General features: G+C 44.4%; 1 protein-coding gene across 6 annotated transcripts in view; it reads left to right on the top strand.

Annotated features, from left to right (window-relative positions):
* The window catches only part of LOC106571557 (1-phosphatidylinositol 4,5-bisphosphate phosphodiesterase beta-4), a 131,946-nt gene extending 109,927 nt beyond the window's left edge, over window positions 1-22,019 (top strand). For 3 of the 6 annotated variants that reach the window (XM_014144720.2, XM_014144721.2, XM_014144724.2), the window contains 20 exons: window positions 1,995-2,105; window positions 2,379-2,520; window positions 2,887-2,971; window positions 3,658-3,782; window positions 4,618-4,669; window positions 5,555-5,657; window positions 5,915-6,079; window positions 8,374-8,578; window positions 10,055-10,143; window positions 10,634-10,787; window positions 10,880-10,932; window positions 11,176-11,241; window positions 12,249-12,364; window positions 12,642-12,717; window positions 13,212-13,387; window positions 13,703-13,804; window positions 15,186-15,243; window positions 16,238-16,324; window positions 16,474-16,510; window positions 18,874-22,019. In XM_014144720.2, coding sequence (XP_014000195.1) covers window positions 1,995-2,105; window positions 2,379-2,520; window positions 2,887-2,971; window positions 3,658-3,782; window positions 4,618-4,669; window positions 5,555-5,657; window positions 5,915-6,079; window positions 8,374-8,578; window positions 10,055-10,143; window positions 10,634-10,787; window positions 10,880-10,932; window positions 11,176-11,241; window positions 12,249-12,364; window positions 12,642-12,717; window positions 13,212-13,387; window positions 13,703-13,804; window positions 15,186-15,243; window positions 16,238-16,324; window positions 16,474-16,510; window positions 18,874-18,959 — 2,088 coding nt within the window. In that variant the 3' untranslated portion in view covers window positions 18,960-22,019. Of the gene's footprint in view, window positions 1-1,994; window positions 2,106-2,378; window positions 2,521-2,886; window positions 2,972-3,657; window positions 3,783-4,617; window positions 4,670-5,554; window positions 5,658-5,914; window positions 6,080-8,373; window positions 8,579-10,054; window positions 10,144-10,633; window positions 10,788-10,879; window positions 10,933-11,175; window positions 11,242-12,248; window positions 12,365-12,641; window positions 12,718-12,914; window positions 13,075-13,131; window positions 13,388-13,702; window positions 13,805-15,185; window positions 15,244-16,237; window positions 16,325-16,473; window positions 16,511-18,873 lie in introns of those variants that run through there. The other 3 variants (XM_014144726.2, XM_014144727.2, XR_006759203.1) reach the window with 3 other exon arrangements.
* The last annotated feature ends 965 nt before the right edge of the window (window positions 22,020-22,984 follow it).

Genomic DNA, 22,984 nt, shown 5'->3' with positions numbered 1-22,984 from the left:
ACAAAAATACTCATCATAAACGTTGACAAAATACATAACAATTATTTTAAGAATTATAGATACAGAACTCCTTTATGCAATCGCTGTGTCATATTTTAAAATAGCTTTTCGGCAAAAGCACATTTTTCAATATTCTGAGTACATAGCTCACCATATTCAGACACCCACCAAGTTCGGCGCAAACTAAACTCAGAATTAGTATTAGAAATATTGTATTACCTTTGCTGATCTTCGTCAGAATGCACTCCCAGGACTGCTACTTCCACAATAAAAATTTTTTTGTTCGAAATAATGCATAGTTATGTCCAAATACCTCCGTTTTGTTCGTGCGTTCAGGTCACTATCCAAAGGGTAACGCGCGAGCGCATTTCGAGACACAAAAAGTAAAAATGTTCCATTACCGTACTTAGAAGCATGTCAAACGCTGTTTAAAATCAATTTTTATGGTATTTTTAACGTAAAATTGCGCTAATATTCCAACCGGACAATAGTGTATTCATTCAAGGAGGAAAAGAAAAAACCGCGTGCTCGCGGGAACGTGCACATCCAATCTCTTTGTCCCCAGGCAGTCCACTCAGAAACTGAGCTACTATACTCTGCCCAGTGACAGGGGAATGCTCAAAACACTTTCTGAAGGCTTTAGACAGCCAATGGAAGCCTTAGAAAGTGCAACGTGACAGCACAGATACTGTAGTTTCGAAAGGGTCTAGAAAGAAGAACTACATTTCTCAGATCCTACACTTCCTGGTTGAATTTTTCTCAGGTTTTTGCCTGCCATATGAGTTCTGTTATACTCACAGACACCATTCAAACAGTTTTAGAAACTTCAGAGTGTTTTCAATCCAAATCTACTAATAATATGCATATTCTCGTTTCTGGGCAAGAGTAGTAACCAGTTTAAATCGGGTACATTTTTTCATCCGGCCGTGAAAATACTGCCCCCATCCATATCAGGTTAATGTGTTTGAGCCAGTCAGTTGTGTTGTGACAGGGTAGGGGTGGAATACAGAAGATAGCCCTATTTGGTAAACGACCAAATCCATATTATGGAAAGAACATTTCAAATAAGCAAAGAGAAACGACAGTCCATCATTACTTTAAGACATGAAGGTAGGTCAATCCAGAAAATGTCAAGAACTTTGAAAGTTTCTTCAAGTGCAGTCGCAAAAACCATCAAGCGCTATGATGAAACTGGCTCTCATGAGGACCACAACAGGAAAGGAAGACCCAGAGTTAAAACTCTGCTGCAGAGGATGAGTACATTAGTTACCAGCCTCAGAAATTGCAGCCCAAATAAATGCTTCACAGAGTTCAAGTAACAGACACATCTCAACATCAACTGTTCAGAGGAGACTGCGTGAATCAGTCCTCATGGTCGAATTTCTGCAAAGAAACCACTACTAAAGGACACCAATAAGAATAAGAGATGGCTTGGGCCAAGAAACACGAGAAATGGACATTAGACCAGTGGAAATCTGTCCTTTGAGATTTTCTATGTGAGACCCAGAGTAGGTAAACGGATTATCCGCATCTGTGGGTCCCACCGTGAAGCATGGAAAAGGAGGCGTGCTTTGCTGGTGACACTGTCAGTGATTTATTTTGAATTCAAGGCACATTTGTACTGTATGTATATATATTATTTTTGTTATCCACTTTGACATTATGGGGTATTATCTGTAGATCAGTGACACAAAATCTAAATTGAATAAATGTTATATTCAGGCTGTAACACAACAAAACCTGGAAAAAGTCAGGGGATGTGAATACTTTCTGAAGGCACTGTATATTTAAGCAATGAGGTCTGAAGCGGCGTGGTATATTAGATAATATGCCACGGCTAAGTGCTGTTCGTACGCACGACGCGAAGTGGAGTATACCATATACCACCAACCCCAAGGTGCCTTATTGCTATGATAAACCGGTTACCAGCATGAATAGAACAGTAAACAAGTATGTGTCACACATGGTACAGTATATTTCACCATCGTTTACAGTTGACTATTGTTCAGGTGGTGGAGGAGGATCCAACAGAGATGTCTGAGGCCACAGAAGCTACAGACGCCACAGACATCTCCGAGGCTTCTGAGGATAACAACAACAAGAAGGTATGGGCGTCGGTTCAGCTGCTCTTTCTCTCTTTACTAACCTCTCCCTACCGTTGAGCGTATAGCCTTCTCTCTGACCTGTAGCTCTTGTAAAGCTCTTTCTCTGGACAGGGAATGTATATATCGATAACGAGAGTGTAACTAACTTTGTGCTTTATAATGACTTTACTTTTATTCAGACTCGAGGCTTCTCTGTGTACATAGTGGGGACTGGGAGACAACAGAGATGTGTGTTCCGTGTAAAACGACAGTGTGTTTTCTGCTCCTGTGTAGACTGGGGAGACGACGGATGACGAGGAGGCTCTGATAGCCTCGTACACGTACGTAGGAGCCACCACCAACATCCACCCCTACCTCTCCGCCATGGTTAACTACGCACAGCCTGTCAAGTTCCAGAGCTTCGACGTCGCAGAAGGTAGTCTCCAATTTCGGGTTATGCTGAATCAATTGGTTTTGTGTGTTTTGCTATGGTCAACTTAAAGCTTTTTGTAGAACTTCCAGAACTATGCTGGTTAGTTGGAGTATGGCGCTTGCAACCTCAGAGTTGTGCGTAGTGGGTAAACTTTTGGATGTGTCAGAGATATCAGATGCGCTCTCGCTCTCTCTCTCTCTCTCTCTCTCTCTCTCGCTCTCTCGCCCTCTCGCTCTCTTGCCCTCTCGCTCTCTTGCCCTCTCGCTCTCTCTCGCCCTCTCTCTCTCTCGCCCTCTCTCTTTCTCGCCCTCTCTCTCTCTCTCCCTCTCTTCACTCTCATTGTAACTCTACTTTCTCTTCTCCCTCCAGAGAGGAACATCCACCACAACATGTCGTCGTTTAATGAGTCAGTGGGTCTGGGTTATCTGAAGACCAACGCCATCGAGTTTGTCAAGTATCCTTTGGTCCAGTGTCAACACTCACACAGCATGCGAATACCCCCAGACAACGCAGACACAACCAAGAAACATTAAAACATCAAAAAATAAATGATCCCAAAAATACATTGGTCCAATATTTCCTGACCTGTAAAGTAGTGGCCCATAGTCCGCCATGCTACTATTTATCTTAATGAATGACTGCATTAAAATCAACTGACTCCTTTGATTTTTCTAGACCGCAACAAAACCAGTATCTATAGTGGGTTCCCTGGACCAGATCTGAAGTGATGTAGCAGTTTTAGGTCACACAGATATGAGCCATGACAGGGAGGGCCAGACTATCCCGTACTTACACTTTGTTTGTTTTAAAGTCTCCATCTGTGGAAAAACTGCTCAAGTTCCTCTGGGAGAGACCGATGTGCCTTTTGGAATGGGGAATACACACACACACACATTCCAGTGGGAATGCAGGACCCAAGCTGTTACCTTCTAAAAATAGGCCTGTGGTCTGTTCAACTCGCTACACACACACACACACACACACACAGACCACTGTTTCAACATCCAGACCTCAGGTGGTGTATGTACTGTGCAACCCGACAGAACACACACCATACATACACTCACGCAACTTCCACTCGCACATGGACAAGCGCCCCCGCACTATATCTGCGTTATGTTCCCGAACATCGGCGTCCAGCTACAACAAGCGTCAGATGAGCCGGATCTATCCTAAAGGAGGCAGGGTGGACTCCAGTAATTACATGCCTCAGATCTTCTGGAACGCAGGCTGCCAGATGGTCTCCCTTAACTACCAGACCCCAGGTACTGTACTGGAGCATGTTAACCCCACCGCGCAGACAGGCTCATACTGTAAATACAACACGGACGCAGATTCACATGCGACACACGCCAACTCGCATAACCCTATGCCGCTGTCAATCCGAGGGATGAGGGATGCAACGCACGAGCGCACACACACACACACAGACACACACAAGCCCTAGGTAGTGTTTGCTTCCTGTTCATGGTGAGTCATTTTACCCCCTACAACACACATGCTCTCACAGACACACTCTCTCTCTCTCTCTCTCTGTCTCACTCTCTCTCCCTCTCTCTTTCTCTCTCTCTCTGTCTCTCTGTCTCTCTCTCTCTCTCTCTTTCTTTGTCTCTCTTTCTCTGTCTCTCTCTTACTCTCTCTCTCTCTCTCTCTTTCTCTCTCCGTCTCTCACTGACACACACACACACATTCAAGCATCTGTAGTTAGCAGATGCTGCCCCATGTCTGAGGGCATTGGGGTTGGAACATATGGCCCCCTGTGAGTGGGCATGTGTAGGGCTGGAGGGGGCTGAGTGCCGGGGGGGGAGAGGGAGAAGAGATGGCAGTGAGGTGGAAAACCCTCCTCTCTTCTCTCTCCCTCTGGGATTTGCAACAGCAACATAGTGGTTGAAGAAATCAACATGTCACAAATGAATTGAATCGACCTGAAAAAATGTCGTCTGTGTTGCCGTAACGTGTGTGTCCGCTTCAAGAAGAGTGTGTGTGTCTGTGATTTCCGCACGTGACTGTGTGCGTCTGTGATTTCCATTGTAATAGCTCCAAAAACAGACTCTCTCTCTCTCTCTCCTGTCTCCTGTCTCTCTCTCTCTCCTGTCTCAGATCTGGCCATGCAGTTGAACCAGGGAAAGTATGAGTACAATGGATCCTGTGGGTAGGTGTTACTGCCGTTCCTCGCTCCTTTCCTCCCTCCTTTCCCTTTCTCTCCTCTCTGAAAGCTCATCAATTAAAGCGTGTCGCATCTCATTAGTCGCCGCCAGCGGCGATCGTAGCTACCGTCCTCCTCAGAGCCAATCAGATGGCAGGAGCTGGCGCTCCTCTCGCTATGCCACTATCTCACTGATGGGGCTCCCCGCTTTCCTCCTCTTGTCCTTTCTGTCCCTCTCTCCTTTCTCTCTCCGTTCTCTCTCTCTCCTCTCTCTCTGCCTCTGCCCTGGGGCTAGGCTTTCACCCCTCATGTCAGATATTTCATATGGGAGGAGATCAGTAATGACAGCAACACCCCTATCTCTTAATGTGCTTCTAATGCCACTCTCACCCTGAACTAATGTCACACACACACACACACACACCCCTATCTCTTAATGCTTCTTCTAATGCCACTCTCCGCCTTAACTATTGTCAGATTCCTACGCACACTATACATGTAATATTGAGCCTTCTCTCTCTCTCTCTCTCTCTCTCTCTCTCTAACACACACATACAGTCTCTCCTAATGCGTCTCCCGTCCTAACCCAACTCCCGAACACGCAGGCTAGGATCCCGTCATCCGGATTCGGGCTAACTCACTGTAACCGTGTGAGCACTAATGCAAACGATATCGCACTAATGATCACTGTTGTACTCATTGGTACAACCACCTATCTGTTCCTCTAGCTATGCATCAGGCTGTCTCTACAACACAATTTAGATGTGGCTCTTGTACCACACACACTTGGAAACACTCTACTAGCGCGTTACAGAAAGTGTTTAAACGTAGAGTCCAGAGTTTGTGTTTTGACCCTGCTTGGCCACCGTCCCCTCCGCTCTCTTCCACCAGGTATCTGTTGAAGCCAGACTTCATGCGTCGCTCAGACAGGATGTTTGACCCCTTCTCAGAGACACCTGTGGACGGGGTCATTGCTGCTACCTGCAGTGTACAGGTATGAGGTTAGGGGTTCAAAGTTCACAGGACATAGAGGGAGATGGAGGTAGTTGGCGTTTGTTGTAGTTTATCTGCACACAATCACAATATAAAGAAGAATCCAAGAGAAGAAATAGATGTGCTGGGAAGATTATAGAAACCTGAATCTCGCTTGTGTGAAAAAAAATGAATAGCCCAAAAAGTGAAACACATTTTTTTAGAAGATGTATTGTATTGTATTGTATTGTTGTTTGACTTGGATGTGTATGCTCCCAGGTGTTCTCTGGTCAGTTCCTGTCTGATAAGAAGATTGGGACCTACGTGGAGGTGGACATGTACGGGTTGCCCACGGACACCATCCGCAAAGAGTTCCGCACGCGCATGGTGATGAACAATGGCCTGAACCCCGCCTACAACGAAGAACCTTTCGTCTTCCGGAAGGTACGGAGGAGGAGAGGACGGAGGGATGGGAGAGGAAAAGGAAGAGAGGGAGGGAAGACGATAGAGGGACAGAGGAGAGGGGATGGGAGATGACAGAGGGGTGGAAGAGAGGAGGAGCGAAGCATGGAGGAGACGGAAAGAGGGATTAGAGGGGAGAGACTGAAGAAATGCCTGGCAATATAGAAGAAGAAAGGAGAGAAGAGGGGAAACGCGTCGTATTTAGAAAGGTACAGGAAAGAGGGAACAGAAAACATGAGTTAGAATAGGATGGAAGAGAGAACTTATAGTTCACGGAGGTGCATGGCGCTTTACTTGTAGGTACTGTCTTGGAGCTGAACACCGGAGGGAGGGAGGGAGGGAGGGAGGGAGGGAGGGAGGGAGGGTCGGGGTTGATTGGGGTGGAGCTGATGTCCCTGTGGTACTCAGAACTACTCAGTGTGCCTTTACTGCAGAGAAAGAGAGGAGGGGGGGAGAAGGGGGAACAGATGCATACTATGAGAGAGAAGGCAGGACAAAGAGAGAGAGAGAGAAGAGAGCAAATGGAGGAAGAGAAGGGTACAGATACATAGTGCACTGAGCGACAGAATGAGGATAAGAGGGAGAGAGAGAAAAAGAGTAGGAGGGTAAAGGAGAGAACCAGGGAGAAAGAGGGTAAAAGAAAGGGAGAGAAGGAAATGTAAAGAAAAGAAACAAAAGGAAAGAATAAAGGAGAGATGGAGGAGAAAGGTAGAACGGAAAAGGAGAGCGAGAAGGACGTGGAGAACAATAGAACGGGGGGGGGGGGTACGAATATGAGGGGGGAGACTGGCTGGTCGTGCGCTTGTGAGCGGGCGCGTGTGTGTGTGTGTGTGATAGTGCTGCTCTCAGCAGAATAAGAAGTCTCTCAGCCATGACTGTGACTCCAGCTCCAACACACACCATCAATCACAGCCTGCTGCCGCAGTGCTTCGGGAGACGTGTACACACACACACACACACACACACACACACACACTGACATCAGGAGGGCCATCTCACACGGTGCTGGAAAAATACATTCAGAGTTGCACGCACTTATACACAGACAATTACACATGTTTAGACATACACACACACACACACAGGTTATACCCATTTCCTGAGTGTTCTTCTCCTTTATCTCTCACCTTCTCTCTCCCTCCATTATTATTCATCCCTCTCTTTCCCTCGCTCTTCTCTTATCTCCAAATGCAAGGCATTCTACACACACACACACACACATTCCCTGGATGTGTGTATGTGTGCTTGCTGATGAGTTGATGGTTCTGTAATGTCCTTGTCTATAGGCTATTGTTGTAAACATATACAGTATTATCATCTCTGTTCTGTATCTGTCTGCGAATGTCTCTCACTGTGTGTGTGTGTGTGTGTGTGTGTGTGTGTGTGTGTGTGTGTGTGTGTGTGTGTGTGTGTGTGTGTGTGTGTGTGTGTTCCTCTTACATAAAGTGCTGAATGAAAATCCAGTCCTCCTAACATGTTTCTGCTGTACATACTCTGACTCATTCTAGTGAAGAAGGAATTCATCTGAACTCTCTCCCCTTCTCTCTATCCCTCCCTCCCTCTCTCCTACCCTCTCTCTATCCCTCCCTCCCTCTGTCTCGCTCTCTCACTATCTCTCTCCTACCCTCTCTCTATCCCTCCCTCCCTCTCTCCTACCCTCTCTCTATCCCTCCCTCTCTCCTACCCTCTCTCTATCCCTCCCTCCCTCCCTCTCTCCTACCCTCTCTCTATCCCTGCCTCCCTCTCTCCTACCCTCTCTCTATCCCTCCCTCCCTCCCTCTCTCCTACCCTCTCTCTATCCCTCCCTCCCTCTCTCCTACCCTCTCTCTATCCCTCCCTCCCTCTCCTCTACCCTCTCTCTATCCCTCCCTCCCTCTCTCCTACCCTCTCTCTATCCCTCCCTCTCTCCTACCCTCTCTCTATCCCTGCCTCCCTCTCTCCTACCCTCTCTCTATCCCTCCCTCCCTCCCTCTCTCCTACCCTCTCTCTATGCCTCCCTCCCTCTCCTCTACCCTCTCTCTATCCCTCCCTCCCTCTCTCCTACCCTCTCTCTATCCCTCCCTCCCTCTCCTCTACCCTCTCTCTATCCCTCCCTCTGTCTCACTCTCTCACGATCTCTGTCTCTCTTCCTCTCTCTATCCCCCCTCCCACTTTCCCTATTTCCCTCCCCTCCCTCCCCCCTCCCCCTCTTTCTGTCCCCTTCCTCTCTCTCTCCCTCTCTCCCCTCTCCCTCTCACTCCCCTCTCCCTCTCTCGCCCCTCTTCTCTCTCACCCAGGTGATTTTACCAGACCTGGCTGTGCTGCGCATAGCTGTGTATGATGACAATAATAAGCTGATAGGTCAGAGGATCCTACCGTTGGAGGGTCTACAGGCAGGATACAGACACATCTCTCTACGCAACGAAGGGAACAAGCCTCTGTCTTTACCCACTGTCTTCTGTAATATAGTACTCAAGACCTACGTACCCGAAGGCTTCGGAGGTGAGGAGACACACACTGACACACCCGAACTTGCTAATACACAGACGTAGGTTAGGGGCAGAAGACGCTGTGTTTGTGTGTGTGGGGCTTGGTTCTTCTCTTTCTGGGGACCTAAAATCCTCAAATGCCCACGCAAGGATAGTAAAATAAGGAAAATTCTCCCTCGTGGGGACTTTTCCCACGTCCCCAGTAGGACAAAAGCTATTTTAAGCTTAGGGGTTAGGGTTACAATTAGGGTTACAATTAGGGTAAGGGTAAGGGGTTAGTGGACAGGGTTAGGTTTAAGGTTAAGGTTAGGGTTATGGTAAGAGTTAGGGTTAGGGAAAATAGGATTTTGAATGTAAATTAATTGTAGGTCCCCAAGAGGATAGAAAAACATAATGTGTGTGTGTGAGTGAACCCTTATTGGCCTAAATACAATACAGATGTGTGCTACTGAACTTTATTGACCTCTATATTATTCAGTTCAGTATGGAGACCTTATTAGCCCATTGTGTGTGTGTGTGTGTGTGTGTGTGTGTGTGTGTGTGTGTGTGTGTGTGTGTGTGTGTGTGTGTGTGTGTGTGTGTGTGTGTGTGTGTGTGTGTGTGTGTGTGTGCGCGAGCGCGTGCTGAGAACATGCGTTTCCATTGTCCCTTCCTCAGCTGGTCCTTTGTCTATCTCTTTCATACCACACACACAAGGTCCAATTTATATCTGCATTCAATGTATTCATAGTAGACGCTGAAGTGGATGCAGAAGGATCTGGGGAGAGGGAAGGAGATGAGAGAGGGAAGACAGGGGAGGAGAGAGGGAGGTGAACAGAGGAGAAATAGAAAAGCGGGAGAGGTAGGGAAGAAAAGCGAGGAGGAAGAAGAAAGAGGGAGGAGAGACGGAGGGAAGGGCACAAACTGGGTGTCCCTCCTTCCCTCCCTCCTTCCTTCCTTCCCTCAGGGTGTCCTGACCTACAGTGTATTCTACATCAGAAGTAATGACACAGAGCAAATGATGATGGCAGCAGAGCTAGTGTAATAGAGCTAGTGTAATAGAGCTAGTGTAATAGAGCTAGTGTAATAGAGCTAGTGTAATAGAGCTAGTGTAATAGAGCTAGTGTAATAGAGCTAGTGTAATAGAGCTAGTGTAATAGCCACTTCGAGACAGACGCCGGCATGGAGATACACAAGATTGACTAGTCGTTAAGCCAATCCCAGGGGCATGGTCCGGGCAGTCGTTATGACGACAACCCATAAGCATTGTCCAAATAGAGCCGGCGTCATTTTCCGTCTTTTGCGGTAGGCTTCCATAGTATCTACTCAAATGTATACCTTCCCAGGTATACGTTAGAATGTTGTCTTCTTTACGTATCTTTCATAAAGAAGTTGAATCCGCTTTGTGTTTTGTTTCCTGGCCACGATACCGACGAGTATCGCGATGCCCGGTATCATCCCGGCCCTAGTAAAGTCCAGCGTATTGATGAATCTCCTGTCTTCTCTCTAGCCATCGTGGACGCCCTGTCGGACCCAAAGAAGTTCCTGTCCATAGCAGAGAAGAGAGCGGACCAGATGAGAGCTCTGGGGATTGAAACGGTACCTACACCGGTTTCATCAATCGCTATTGGTTTTGTTAGCCTCGTACTGTGTACCCACTGTAGCCAGCTGTTCCATTCTTTGCTACAGCGCATACAGTATATCATCACTGTATGGGATAAGTCTTATGTTGGCGTATGTTGAATTGCTTTGGCTACTGGTTTAGTAGTCTTAGTAGTTACCGAGCTCTGTCACTTGTAAGGTCCCTGGATAATAAAATGTTCTTAGGGTGGGGTAGGCGAAAAGGTAAAATATCGCTCAATCTCGACATCTATATGGAAATGCAGTGATGACTTTTTTGTTGTTGCAAAGTGCGTGAGAAAGATTTCTATCCGTAGTCCTGAGACGCTCTCTCTCTGCCTCTCTCTCTGCCTCTCTCTCTCTGCCTCTCTCTCTCTGCCTCTCTCTCTCTGCCTCTCTCTCTGCCTCTCTCTCTCTGCCTCTCTCTCTGCCTCTCTCTCTGCCTCTCTCTCCCCTTCCCTCTCTCCAGAGTGACATAGCGGACGTGCCAAACGAGAGTTCGAAGAACGACAAGAAAGGGAAGGTGAACGCCAACGTGAAGACCAACGTCACGCCACAGACCAGCTCGGACCCGGCTCAGTCCTCTAAGTCTGCCCAGAACAACACCACGGAGACCAAGAAGGGTACGACACACACACACACACAGACACACACACACACAATCTGAGATCTAGCATTGGTACAATTGAGACGTTTTCCATTTCTCTCTTTGTAGATACAAACACCCTCGTGCCGCATGTGAACATTGATGACTTGAAACAGATGAAGGTAATACTAGCTAATCTCTCGCCATAACCGTCACAGTTCCTATGGTTTCCACAGCACTTTTCCCAGTGGTTCTGCGGTTTGTTAGTTTATTCACCAACATCAGTTAGTGATCCTGCAGGAGAAACAGAGGGGGGGGAAAAGGCAGCGATGTCATTCCTCACACAGTCTGTGTCTTTTAGCTCGCTGTCCTTTTGATTTAGTCAGTTCCGTCTGGTTTCATTCATCCGTTTTTCCTCTCCTCAGACGTACCTTAAACTGGTTAAGAAGCAGCAGAAAGATCTGAACTCTTTAAAGAAGAAGCATGCAAAGGTGGGTTGGTGTTTTAGGAAGCTCTTCTATTAACAGATCCCAGGTCATTCATGCTGTGGTCCACACATTGATGGAGAGAGAGAAGGAGAGAGGTCTTTCCTTTCATCATCCACTGTTGTCTGACCCCTGCCCACACACACACACACACACACACACACACACACACACACACACACACACACATTCATACACACAGCATCATGTAACCTAAGATGGACAGTGTTTCTCTTTGATCTCACCAGAGCCTTGCTAAGATGACCCTCCACACACACACACACACACACACACACACACACACACACACACACACACACTAGCTAGACTTCAATCACTAATACCTCTGTCCTTATGAAATCCCGTCTTATGAAACAGCCTGTGTGTTTAAAAAATATATATTTTGGTTTGTACACAAAAGAGATTAACTCTTGTAGGGTTTACCATAGCAACCAGTCTGCCGTCTTTGCCTGTTCTGTTGCATAACTGTTATGACACTCAGACTGATGTTTTAGAACACATGTACCCAGTAGTTTAATATGTTGTACTGATGTTTTAGAACACATGTACCCAGTAGTTTAATATGTTGTACTGATGTTTTAGAACACATGTACCCAGTAGTTTAATATGTTGTACTGATGTTTTAGAACACATGTACCCAGTAGTTTAATATGTTGTACTGATGTTTTAGAACACATGTACCCAGTAGTTTAATATGTTGTACTGATGTTTTAGAACACATGTACCCAGTAGTTTAATATGTTGTACTGATGTTTTAGAACACATGTACCCAGTAGTTTAATATGTTGTACTGATGTTTTAGAACACATGTACCCAGTAGTTTAATATGTTGTACTGATGTTTTAGAACACATGTACCCAGTAGTTTAATATGTTGTACTGATGTTGTGTTAGTTCTCAGCTATATGGTCTGGCCGACTGTAATGCTACATTTCTTGATTAAGAAAGGCCATCTCAGTGATATCCTCATTAATATGGCGCGTTTCGTCTCAGGACCGCACCATCATGCAGAAGTCCCACTGCACCCAGGTGGACAAGATGATCGCTCAGCACGACAAGGAGAAGCAGACACAGGAGAAGCTGCTGGAGAAGTCCATCAAGAAACGAGGGTAAATATCAGGACCTGAAGGACCAGTCAATCAGTCAGTCAGTCAGTCAATCAATCAATGATAATGAAACGCTGAACTTAAACATTCATTCTGGGATATCTTGCACCAGCACAAAGCCATTAGGCGTGAATTAATCTCTCGTTGGCACAGATTTATGTAAATTGAGCATCGGCCCAAATTCCGTGAGATTTTTTTGTTCTGGTTAACCGAGATCAGGTGTGAATATGTTCTACCATGTCTCACCTAGCTAACAAGTACCTTTCTGTCGTCCCGACAGAGAAAACAACTGTCTGGAGATGAAGAAGGAGACTGAGAGTAAAGTGGAGAACCTGACCACTGACCACAAGGCTAAGGTAACCCTGCAGTGTCCGTCGTTACAAGCATCTCTGAGCGCAGTGGGGGAAAAGGTGATTTAGTTTCACTCTAGTTCTCCCTCATTGGAATGTATATGATTGTACTTCTGGGTTTATGTTAGTGACATCACAGTGTCGCAGGCTAAGGAGCGGTCAGAGATAATATAATGTATAAGTGTGTATCCTGTGGCCTACAGGTGAAGGACATCACAGCCCAACACACTAAGGAGTGGTCAGAGATAATATAATGTATAAGTGTGTATCCTGTGGCCTACAGGTGAAGGACATCACAGCCCAACACACTAAGGAGTGGTCAGAGATAATATAATGTATAAGTGTGTATCCTGTGGCCTACAGGTGAAGGACATCACAGCCCACACACGGAGCATTAAGTGTGTATCCTGTGGCCTACAGGTGAAGGACATCACAGCCCAACACACTAAGGAGCGGTCAGAGATAATATAATGTATAAGTGTGTATCCTGTGGCCTACAGGTGAAGGACATCACAGCCCAACACACTAAGGAGTGGTCAGAGATGATCAACTCCCACAGCAGTGTTGAGCAGGATATGAAGGACAGCCACGTGGTCCAGCAGTGTGAAAACCTCAAGAAACTACTGAGTGGAGTCCAGGAACAACAGACTCTATCGCTCAAACTGATCCACGAACGGTGAGAGAGAGAGAGAGACGAGCACACGCACGTGCAAGGCACACAAAGTAAACATTGAATCTCAAACTCGTCCACGAACTGTAGCACACAGCCAGAACAACTGACCCTACTGCTCAAACCGGGAAATTCCGAGATTTTGCGTGGGACGTCACACATGCGTTATGTATTTTATAGGTGTGATGTCCCTGAATGTCCTTGATTATCTGACACGTGAACCCATCTTGGGCACTTTGAGGTGTGAGTTTGTCTGGTCAGGTGTATGTGTACTTGATGAGGTTCCTTACCAGACTTTGTTGTTGTCCCATTCCCTCTCAGGCAGAGCAAGGAGATGCGGGCCAACCAGGCCAAGACGTCCATGGAGAACAGCAAGGCCATCAGCCAGGACAAGACCATCAAGAACAAGGCCGAGAGGGAGAGGTGGGTCACACTGCCAGCGCCAACTAATCACTCACTGACTTATACTGGTTGGAGAATATACATGTAACTGCCAAAATAAAGGAAACACCAACATAAAGCGTCTTAACCTTTTTCACACGTGCCAACGAACGGGTGTGGTCATTCTACAGTGGTCCCTGGAGCGTACGATTAGAACGCTTATTTAGAACGTCCAGTTCCCATTGACGCAACAGTCGGCATTTGAGCTAGCCACACTGTTTGCACAAACACCGGTCTCAACGTCAACAGTGAAGAGGCGACTCCGGGATGCTGGCCTTCTAGACAGTTCCTCTGTCCAGTGTCTGTGTTCTTTTGCCCATCTTAATCTCTTATTTTTATTGGCCAGTCTGAGATATGGCTTTTTCTTTGCAACTCTGCCTAGAAGGCCAGCATCCCGGAGTCGCCTCTTCACTGTTGACGTTGAAACTGGTGTTTTGCGGGTACTATTTAATGAAGCTGCCAGTTGAGGAATTTATTTCAACTGATTTATTTCTTTATATGAACTGTAACTCAGTAAAATCATTGACATTGTTGCATGTTGCGTTTTATATTTTTGTTCAGTGTACTTTGTATCCCTCATTTATTCAAGTGTTTCCATTATTTTGGCAAATACCTGTAGGTTATGTCAGGATGAATATATACTATGTAGGTCTTACGCATACTCTATGAACACCCCTTAAAGATGGAGTCCGTAACGGTGAAACTGCCATGTCCTATTGTGATATTACAACAACAAAGAAGTTACTGCAAACAACCAACAGTTTTTTTCCCCTCAGACATCATTGCACACGCGATAAAACAGCAGTATATGTACTGCAATCTTCTTCTTTTTTTGCCCAACGCTCCTCCAGTGCTCCCCACCTCTGCTTTGTCAACAAAACAATAACAACTGCCGTGGGGCGGACAGTGGCGCTGTTTCCCCCTACTGTGGATTCCATCTTTAACAACCTTTTCCTGCAGTGAGCTAAATCAGGGTCACACAAAGTGTTTCTTGGTAGTCCTAAACACATCTACTTTGAAACCAAAGTATACACCACACACACATGGTTATGGGCTTAAAAAAAAGAAGGCACATGTACCATGTCAGATATAGAGTTGAAATGTATTCAATTATGAGTTTGCATCCCAATATTACACGTTATATACATCACAGAATATTGAAATATGACTCAACCGTTTTCTGCGTTTTAAAAAAAAGTATATGTTTATTAATTATGAAATGATGAAAGATATGAATAATATTCCACCCATGAGGTCACTAGAGGGCGATTTGGTCATGTGACTGCAGGAAAGGTCTACACTGTATCTGTACTTCTTGATGAATTATTATAATCTTATAATCTCACTCTCGTTCTCTTCACAGGAGAGTTAGAGAGTTGAACAGCAGCAACACCAAAAAGTTCCTTGAGGAGAGGAAAAGGGTTGGTGTTCTATCTTCTGCTAATTCTAATGCTGTGACACTTTTGAGGTGAATCAACTAAGGCCTTAGCCTTGTAATGGTTTGCTTAGCCAATACATGTTGATGTAAATTACTCTTAGTCCTCTCTCCATCTTTCTCCTCTCGCCATCTCTTGCTCCACAAGCTTCCAACATACCTAAGTTCCCTGAAATATAAAAATATGAGATACCAAAACCGTTTGCAGTGTTGGTTAACTCTTGAGGTCCCGCTTGTCTCCACAAAGTTTGGTAAATCTGCCTTTAGTTTTAATTATTTTATTTTGGGGGATTTTACCCCCTCTTTCTCCTCAATTTTGATCTTGTCTCATCGCTGCAACTCCCCAACGGGCTCGGGAGGAAAAAGGTCGAGTCATGCGTCCCTCGAAACATGACCCGCCAAACCGCGCAACTTAACACCAGCCTGCTTAACCCGGAAGCCAGCCGCACCAAAGTGTCGGAGGAAACACCGTTCAACTGATGACCGCCGTCAGCCTGCAGGCACCTGGCCCGCCACAAGGAGTCGCTAGAGCGCGATGAGCCAAGTAAAGCCCCCCCTGCCAAACCCTCCCCTAATCCGGACGACGCTGGGCCAATTGTGCACCGCCCTATGGAACTCCCGATCAAGGCCTTTAGTTTTAATGCACCACGGTTATAGAACACCTTACAAAACAAATTACACCTGGATTCCCTGGCAGTTTAGAACTCTGTTGTTAAATGAGTTCCCTGAAGTGTGTTATTGTTTCAATTGACTATTATTACTTGTAATAACCTGATGTAATGTATTTATAGCTGTCTTGTAGTTTTTTATATTTCTGTTGTTGCTGTATTGATGTAAGTTGTGTCCTCAGGGCACCATTGTAAATGAGACACTGGTCTCAATTCGGTTCCCCTGAATAAATAAAAGTGAGTAAAATAATAAATCAAATTTTTCTCCTCCGTCCATATTTGTCCTTCCTGCCTCCCTCCCTCCATCTCTAGTTGGCTATGAAGCATCAGAAGGAGATGGAGACACTGGAGAAGTCTCAGAAAGAACAGCTGGAGGAACTGGACAAGTTCAACGAGCAGGTAACTCACCGCTGATTTAGGATCAGATTAGCACACAAATAAATCATAGTTGCATTGTTTGTCGTCATTTCGTCATGGCCGGTACATGTATGTTACATGTATGTTCTCTCTCATCCCTTTTCTAATATGATTTGCTTGTTTTTGCACAGCTTTTGAAATCACATCATGCCAATAAACAGTGTCAAGGTAGGCGCTTCCATCCGTCCCATCTTCCTAACCTCTGACCCCTCTTTCTCATCTTCTCTTTCCCTCTTTTCATCCACCATCCCTCTCTCAATTTACCCTTCTCCAATCAAGCAATACAGTGGTTCCTCCTTTAAAAGTTGCAGCACACCTTGCGGGCTGCTGCAGAATTCTATGGCATGTTATTTAATTGTCAGCCATTTTTACCATTAATGCTAGTTAGTGCTAGTTTGACCACCAGAGGACGTCTTTGAGAAGCATTTAATAGTCTTCAATATTGGCATTACTATAGAATGTAAAACCTTTTTTGTAAGAACATAGTATATGGGATTGATTTTAAGAAATTTAGCTGAATTAATTTGATTAATATTATAGTGTTTGGAAACCCTCAGGATTTCCGTTAGGATGGAACAGAAAATATGGCGCTGTACAACATGACGGTCGTGAGTAGGCTACAGTACGTAGAGCATAAGAGGATTGGAGGATTCTAAATTAAGATCATGGGGGTATTTTTTGTTGGAGCAAATCTGATCTGTGAGAATATCTAAGGGGCTTTTATATCATTCTAAATTAATTAATAGTAATAATAATTGCTTTGTTTAAAAAATAACAATATTTTCGAGATTATTTGGTTTTCATTTAACCTAGAGTGAGCGACAAAAAGCCATTCTTGGGGTTCTCACTAATTTGTATATAAAGCCAGTTTGTTATTTAGAATTATTTATTTCTGTTTTTAGAGAGAGAGAAACCAAAAGCCTCCCCATGGGTCTCCCGGTGGCGGCCGGCACTAGTATCAAACCAGCATCTGTAGCAACGCAGTTTGCACTGCAATGCAGTGTCTTAGACCGCTGCACCACTCCGTTAGGAAAATATGGCGCAGTACAACGTGACGGTTGGGAGTAGGCTACAGTACGTAGAGCATAACATTTCCACACTCTAATTGTTGTGTAACCAATACCCAAATGGAGATTCAGTGAAAATCAAAATCACATTGATTTATCAAGACCAGTCCCCATGCTTGTCTCAGAGCAGCGCAAAACGATGCTGAAATAGTTATTGCTTCAAATCCTGTTGCTTCTAACTTCAATATGTTTTTTAAATAAATAAGACGCACACCACTTTTAACAGCACATTAGTGAGACTAGTGAGACTAATTTCTCCTACGGTAGGCCTACAGTATATCTACAAATATTTTTTTCAATAACGTGACTCTCCGCCAATAATTACATTGAGAGGATTGGATGATTCTAAATTAAAGCCGCCTCATGAGACTCCCGGTGGCGGCCGGCATGGGTTTTGAACCAGCATCTGTAGCAACGCAGTTTGCACTGCGATTCAGTGTCTTAGACCGCTGCACCCCTCGGGCGCTGTACAACGTGACCGGTCGGGAGTAGGCTACAGTACTACAGTAAGAGCAAAATAATCCTAACATTTCCACACCCTAATTGTAGTCTAAATTTATGTTAGAATAAAAACCTTAGTGTAACAACAGTTTTAGGAAGTAATACTGACGAGTAGTAACAAAACAACAAGTGTATTTTTAGAGACACAGTAGCAGCGCCTTGGGACCCAAAAGCATAATCAGTGCTCTAACTCCCCCTTGCGCTGGTCTGTAGCAATGAAGTAGTGACGCAGGGTACCGTACTAAACCACAAATTACCTTTAAGTCCCGCAGTAAAACTTTTAATTGAGCAACCACTGTAACACCCTGCTCCAATACTAATGATGCTTCCTTCCTTACGACCTTTCTTGAAGTGAGCACAGATCTACCTGTGTGTGTCATTGGATAGTCCCAGTCCCTCCCCCTTTGATTGGCCAACTTTTCCAACTCCAGTTTTCCTATTTCTGTTGAATCTGATGGTATCTGCTCTGTTTAGTCAAAGTGGATTCACTGCAGGTCCTTTATACCTGCAGATGATATGTCATTCTATGAGAAAGAGAGAGAGAGAGCTCGTCTTTGTTTTAATAAACTACATTGCAACCTTTTTAATATACAGCACTCAGGGTGTCAGCAGTCAGTCCTGTCTACACGAGTCATTGATCATTATGATGAGTCATGGGAGCATTACTAAAGCACAACGACCCAGGAGACGTTCTAGTGCTGCTTCACTGCGAGTCTTCCTGACACCTGGATACCATGTCACATTATGCTGCAACACTGGGGGACGGTACAGGAAGGGTTCATTTGGGACCGGACCTAGTTCATGTAGTTGTACTGTTAGTGTGGTTTCCATCAAGAAATGACTGTACTGCTGCAGTACAGTGTCGAATCCTGTACCTGTCTTTGGTAGGAGTCTGTGCGTGGATTCTTGCATTGGGAGGTGTGTGTGTAACAGTGTGTGTGTGTGTGTGTTGGTTCCCTCCAGGCCAAGGACATCCAGCAGATGGTGAAGCTGGAGGAGGAGATGGACCGCAGACCAGCCACAGTGGTTTAACCACTCCCACCACCTGAGACACACACACACACACACACACACACTGCCCAGACCAGCCACAGTGGTCTGAACACCCCCACTAACACCTGAGACACACACACACACAGACACTACCCTCTCAAACAACTGACACAGAGGCCCAGACACACTCACACACCCCACTACACACACACACACACACACACATCCTAGATTCCGCCTTTCATCCTCAACCTGCAATATTGTGATAGTTCATCATTCTCTATCCCTGTATATCTCCTTCTGCAATGAACCACTCCCACACAGGGTCTGTCCTCCCATCTCTGACCACTCTCTCAGTTAGTTATCCCACGTGTTATTCCCAAACCCTGCCCTCCTTCACTCCAACCACTCCTCCACTGAGAACCCCACTCTGAGACATCCCCAACTCCCCTGTGCTGCGGAGCCATTGGTGCAGACCAGTGATTGACAGTAAGATGAGCGACTGCTGTTGGAAGGTGGACGGGACATCCGAGACATTTAGAGACACAACCCACCTTCACCTTTCCATTTTTCCACCCCTCTCCCATTCCCAGATCTGCTTTTTATACACCTCCATCCATCTTCTTTTTTTAAAATCTGTTTTTAATGGAAGCAATGTCTGCAGATATTATCAATAGTCACTGTACACATACATAACGACACAGACAACACACGTACACACACTTATTATCACGTCTGCTCTTTCTGTTGTCGTGACGGCTCAAACCGAAGGTAACAGATGATGTTTTCTGTTCAAACTCTTTTAAGACTTTTATTTTGTATTTTTAATGGTACCGGGTATCAATAACAGCACCAGAATATGGACGGGGGAAAATACGTATATATTAGTTATGAATTTTATGTCGGCACAAAATATGTGAATTATACTGTATGCTACACAAGAGTTGAAGTAATGTCCTGAGCACTTTATATGTGGTAGGCCATCATAACTGAATTGGAGAATGTAGCAGTGCACTAGGTTTCTCTGTGTTTTGATAAGAATGTAAAAAAAAAAAAAATAAATAAAGATTAAGAGAAACATTGGATGAACGCTGTTTGGAGAAAACCCAACGTCAGGTAGTCCTGAACACTGCGGCTTGTCCTTCACGCACACTTTTTTATTTCATCAGAATGTGTATTATATGATTTTAACCCCCCCAAGAAATCTAAAGCCTACAACCAGAGAATCTTTTGATTCTTTCACATCGCCAAAAGTGTATGCAGGGGTTATAACTGTATAGACCAGTGTTCTTTCACTGGCCTCTCTAGCTACTTCAGAAATAACCAGTTCATGTATTGTACTTGTCAATGGCAAACGTAATAAGAACCCTATAAAGTATCTTCATAAACTCCCAATGTGGATCCATTTTCAACGATATATATACACTACAATGTGTTTTCATAGACCCTTGACTCCCTATAAGTCCATCAGCCTAATGTAAGTGAAACACCCATCTAGCTCTGCTTGTTCCTCAGTAATGAAAACATTGTTTAAAATGATGTGCTCTCTGAGATGCACTTCTGACTGTACCTCAGCTGTAATATAATCCCTGTACTGTTCTTGCCTGTGCCATAGCCAAGGAGATTAGGTATGGTAATAACAGGCTTATTACAACCTTATTACACGCTTATTACATGTTTTTTTACATGCTTATTAATATCCCTTTACTGGTCTCTGAGCTAGCTGGCAACACATCCCTTAGCGTCTCAGTACAGTATGTTGTGCGGGCGTTTCTAGTTGATTTAATTTCGATCCAGATATTCCGTGCTGTGTTATCGGTGATGAAGCAAAGCTCCGTAGAAAACCACTTCATTGGCTATTGGAGTGAATATCAAAACAAACCATGTCAGGACAGGAAGTGCTAGTTTGTTGTTGTTTCTGTTTTTGTAGAGACAGTAAGGATGGACTTAAGAGGTTCGTCGCTCGCTGTGTCTCAGCCATGATGACACAATGGAGTTGGATGAAGTTGCCCTTAACATCTGATCTAGGGTCAGATATAATTTCCTCCCACAGATGGTGAAGGTTAGATTTGGGTAAAGGGTAGCCTAACCTCTGGCAGTGACAGTATTGGACAGGTGGCCATTTTAGTGAGAGATGCATTGTGGGAGTATTATGAAGTAATCATGGGTACTGTAGTTTGTGGGCATTTACTGTGTACACAGATAGACAAATGTGCGGTCAGGCAGTTCATACTGCATGGCATTACATTCACAAAGATTGACCAAAACAGATATTACACAAAATACACAATAAGTGACAACAACCCCTACAGATTTTTGTACTTTTAAACGTTCTGCTGTATAATTCTGCTGTAGTTCACTCAATTGGTGTTGAGAGAGTATTGTATATATGGGAATGTATGTAGTCAATTACTTTTGACCAAAACGTGTTCACCGTTGACCCTGTCAATCAAGGGCTGGGGAATAGTGCACTTCTGTTGGTTTCTGGGAAAGACAATTATCAACCACTGTCCTCTTTCTTTTCCTTTCTTCTTTTTCTGTTTCAGTCCATTTCATTATCTCTCTCTCTAGCACCGCACTACATGAACGCACCCTCTCACCACATATCTAGTGCAGAATTACGAGTAAAAACAAAGTGCTTTTACATTTTATTTCATTGCTTTCATATGTGCCACTCAATGTCTGCTAGGACGTTTAAATTATTTTACGAATGATAAATGCCAAAATAAGGGGTTATTTATATAAAGGTATATAAATATATATATTATATATAGTGTGTAGTTTAAGAGGATATGATGTTTTTTGCACTAGTTGGATGTTTCTGTTATGTGCGACTAGTACTACATGTAACCTTTTGCTCTCTAGTTTGTTGAGAAAGCAGATTATTTTTGCTGAACAATGTCGCCTTTGATTTCCTTTACGATTTGTCTCCTCTTTTTTTTGTTTTCTATTTTGACTGTAGCTTGTCGACATACAGACCATCCTGTGAGTGTTTTTGTATTTATATCGTAGGCCTACTGTCGAACTTATAGCAATGAAAATACTGTTGTTACCCTTCTCCTTTAATACTGTTTTATAGTATGTGTACCAATAAACTATCCAGGTGTAAAATAAAACCTGTCCTCTTGCCTCTTTATTTATTGGCCTATAGGGATACCTAAAAGGAGCCCACCATTACATATATTTTTTTAGGAGCTGGAGGGATGGTCTTTTGCTCAAATTCAATGTATTATGTAATGCCTTATATTTTGGATTCATTAATTCCACATGGTTTCAGGGTTAATTCCACATGGTTTCAGGGTTAATTCCACATGGTTTCAGGGTTAATTCCTCTCCGTTGCAGGGTAAAACAGAAACAACTCAAAAGGGTTTAAGTTTAGGTATTCATTCTGAGTGGTTAACGTTAGGGTTATGGTTTGGGGAAGGCTTAAAACCAAATCATTAAAACAGACTTGCTATTTCCATCAGGTGTAATCAGTATTCACAGTATTCTTGAGTCTTGCTAGAGCATTGTGAACTGCGGCAGTGCAGTGGTCTGAGCAGCATTCTGTTGCTATGAGCATCATCAGTTAGCTCCCAGTGCTGGGAAATATATATATTTTTAAATGATTCGCAGAACCTTTTCAAACGTCCAAAACGGGTAGAATTTATCAAATGTTTTCCTTATTTTTGTGTGATTTGAGTTAATTGTGTTTGTTGTTCCTCTGACTGCCACAAGTGACAGAGAACTTACTTAATTGCACCTTTTTCACCACCAAACTCTGTACAGGCCTTGAATTCAGACTGACTTAACTATGTTTGGCACAAGTAATTCACTCAATTCGTTAATTATGTACATTTCAGTCAACCGGTGGTTTGGAGTGTTCAAACGCGTAAGACCTGTTCATTTTTAACAGTGTGAAACTCTCCCAAGAATATCCCTGTGAATGTAAATGTTATGTAATTGTAAAAAAAAAAAAACATCTTGGTTCTTTCCTTATGAAAGGACGACAACTGAAGATGAATTATGTGTCATTGAAGGCTGAGAGGGGTGGGGACGCCCACGCGTCTATCCCTTAACAATGAACCCTGGCAGGAGCTA

This window comes from Salmo salar, chromosome ssa15 (assembly GCF_905237065.1).
Source record: "Salmo salar chromosome ssa15, Ssal_v3.1, whole genome shotgun sequence".
Taxonomy (NCBI): Eukaryota; Metazoa; Chordata; class Actinopteri; order Salmoniformes; family Salmonidae; genus Salmo; species Salmo salar.
Note: the sequence above shows the minus strand (reverse complement) of the source record. Positions and strands in the feature narration are given on the sequence as shown.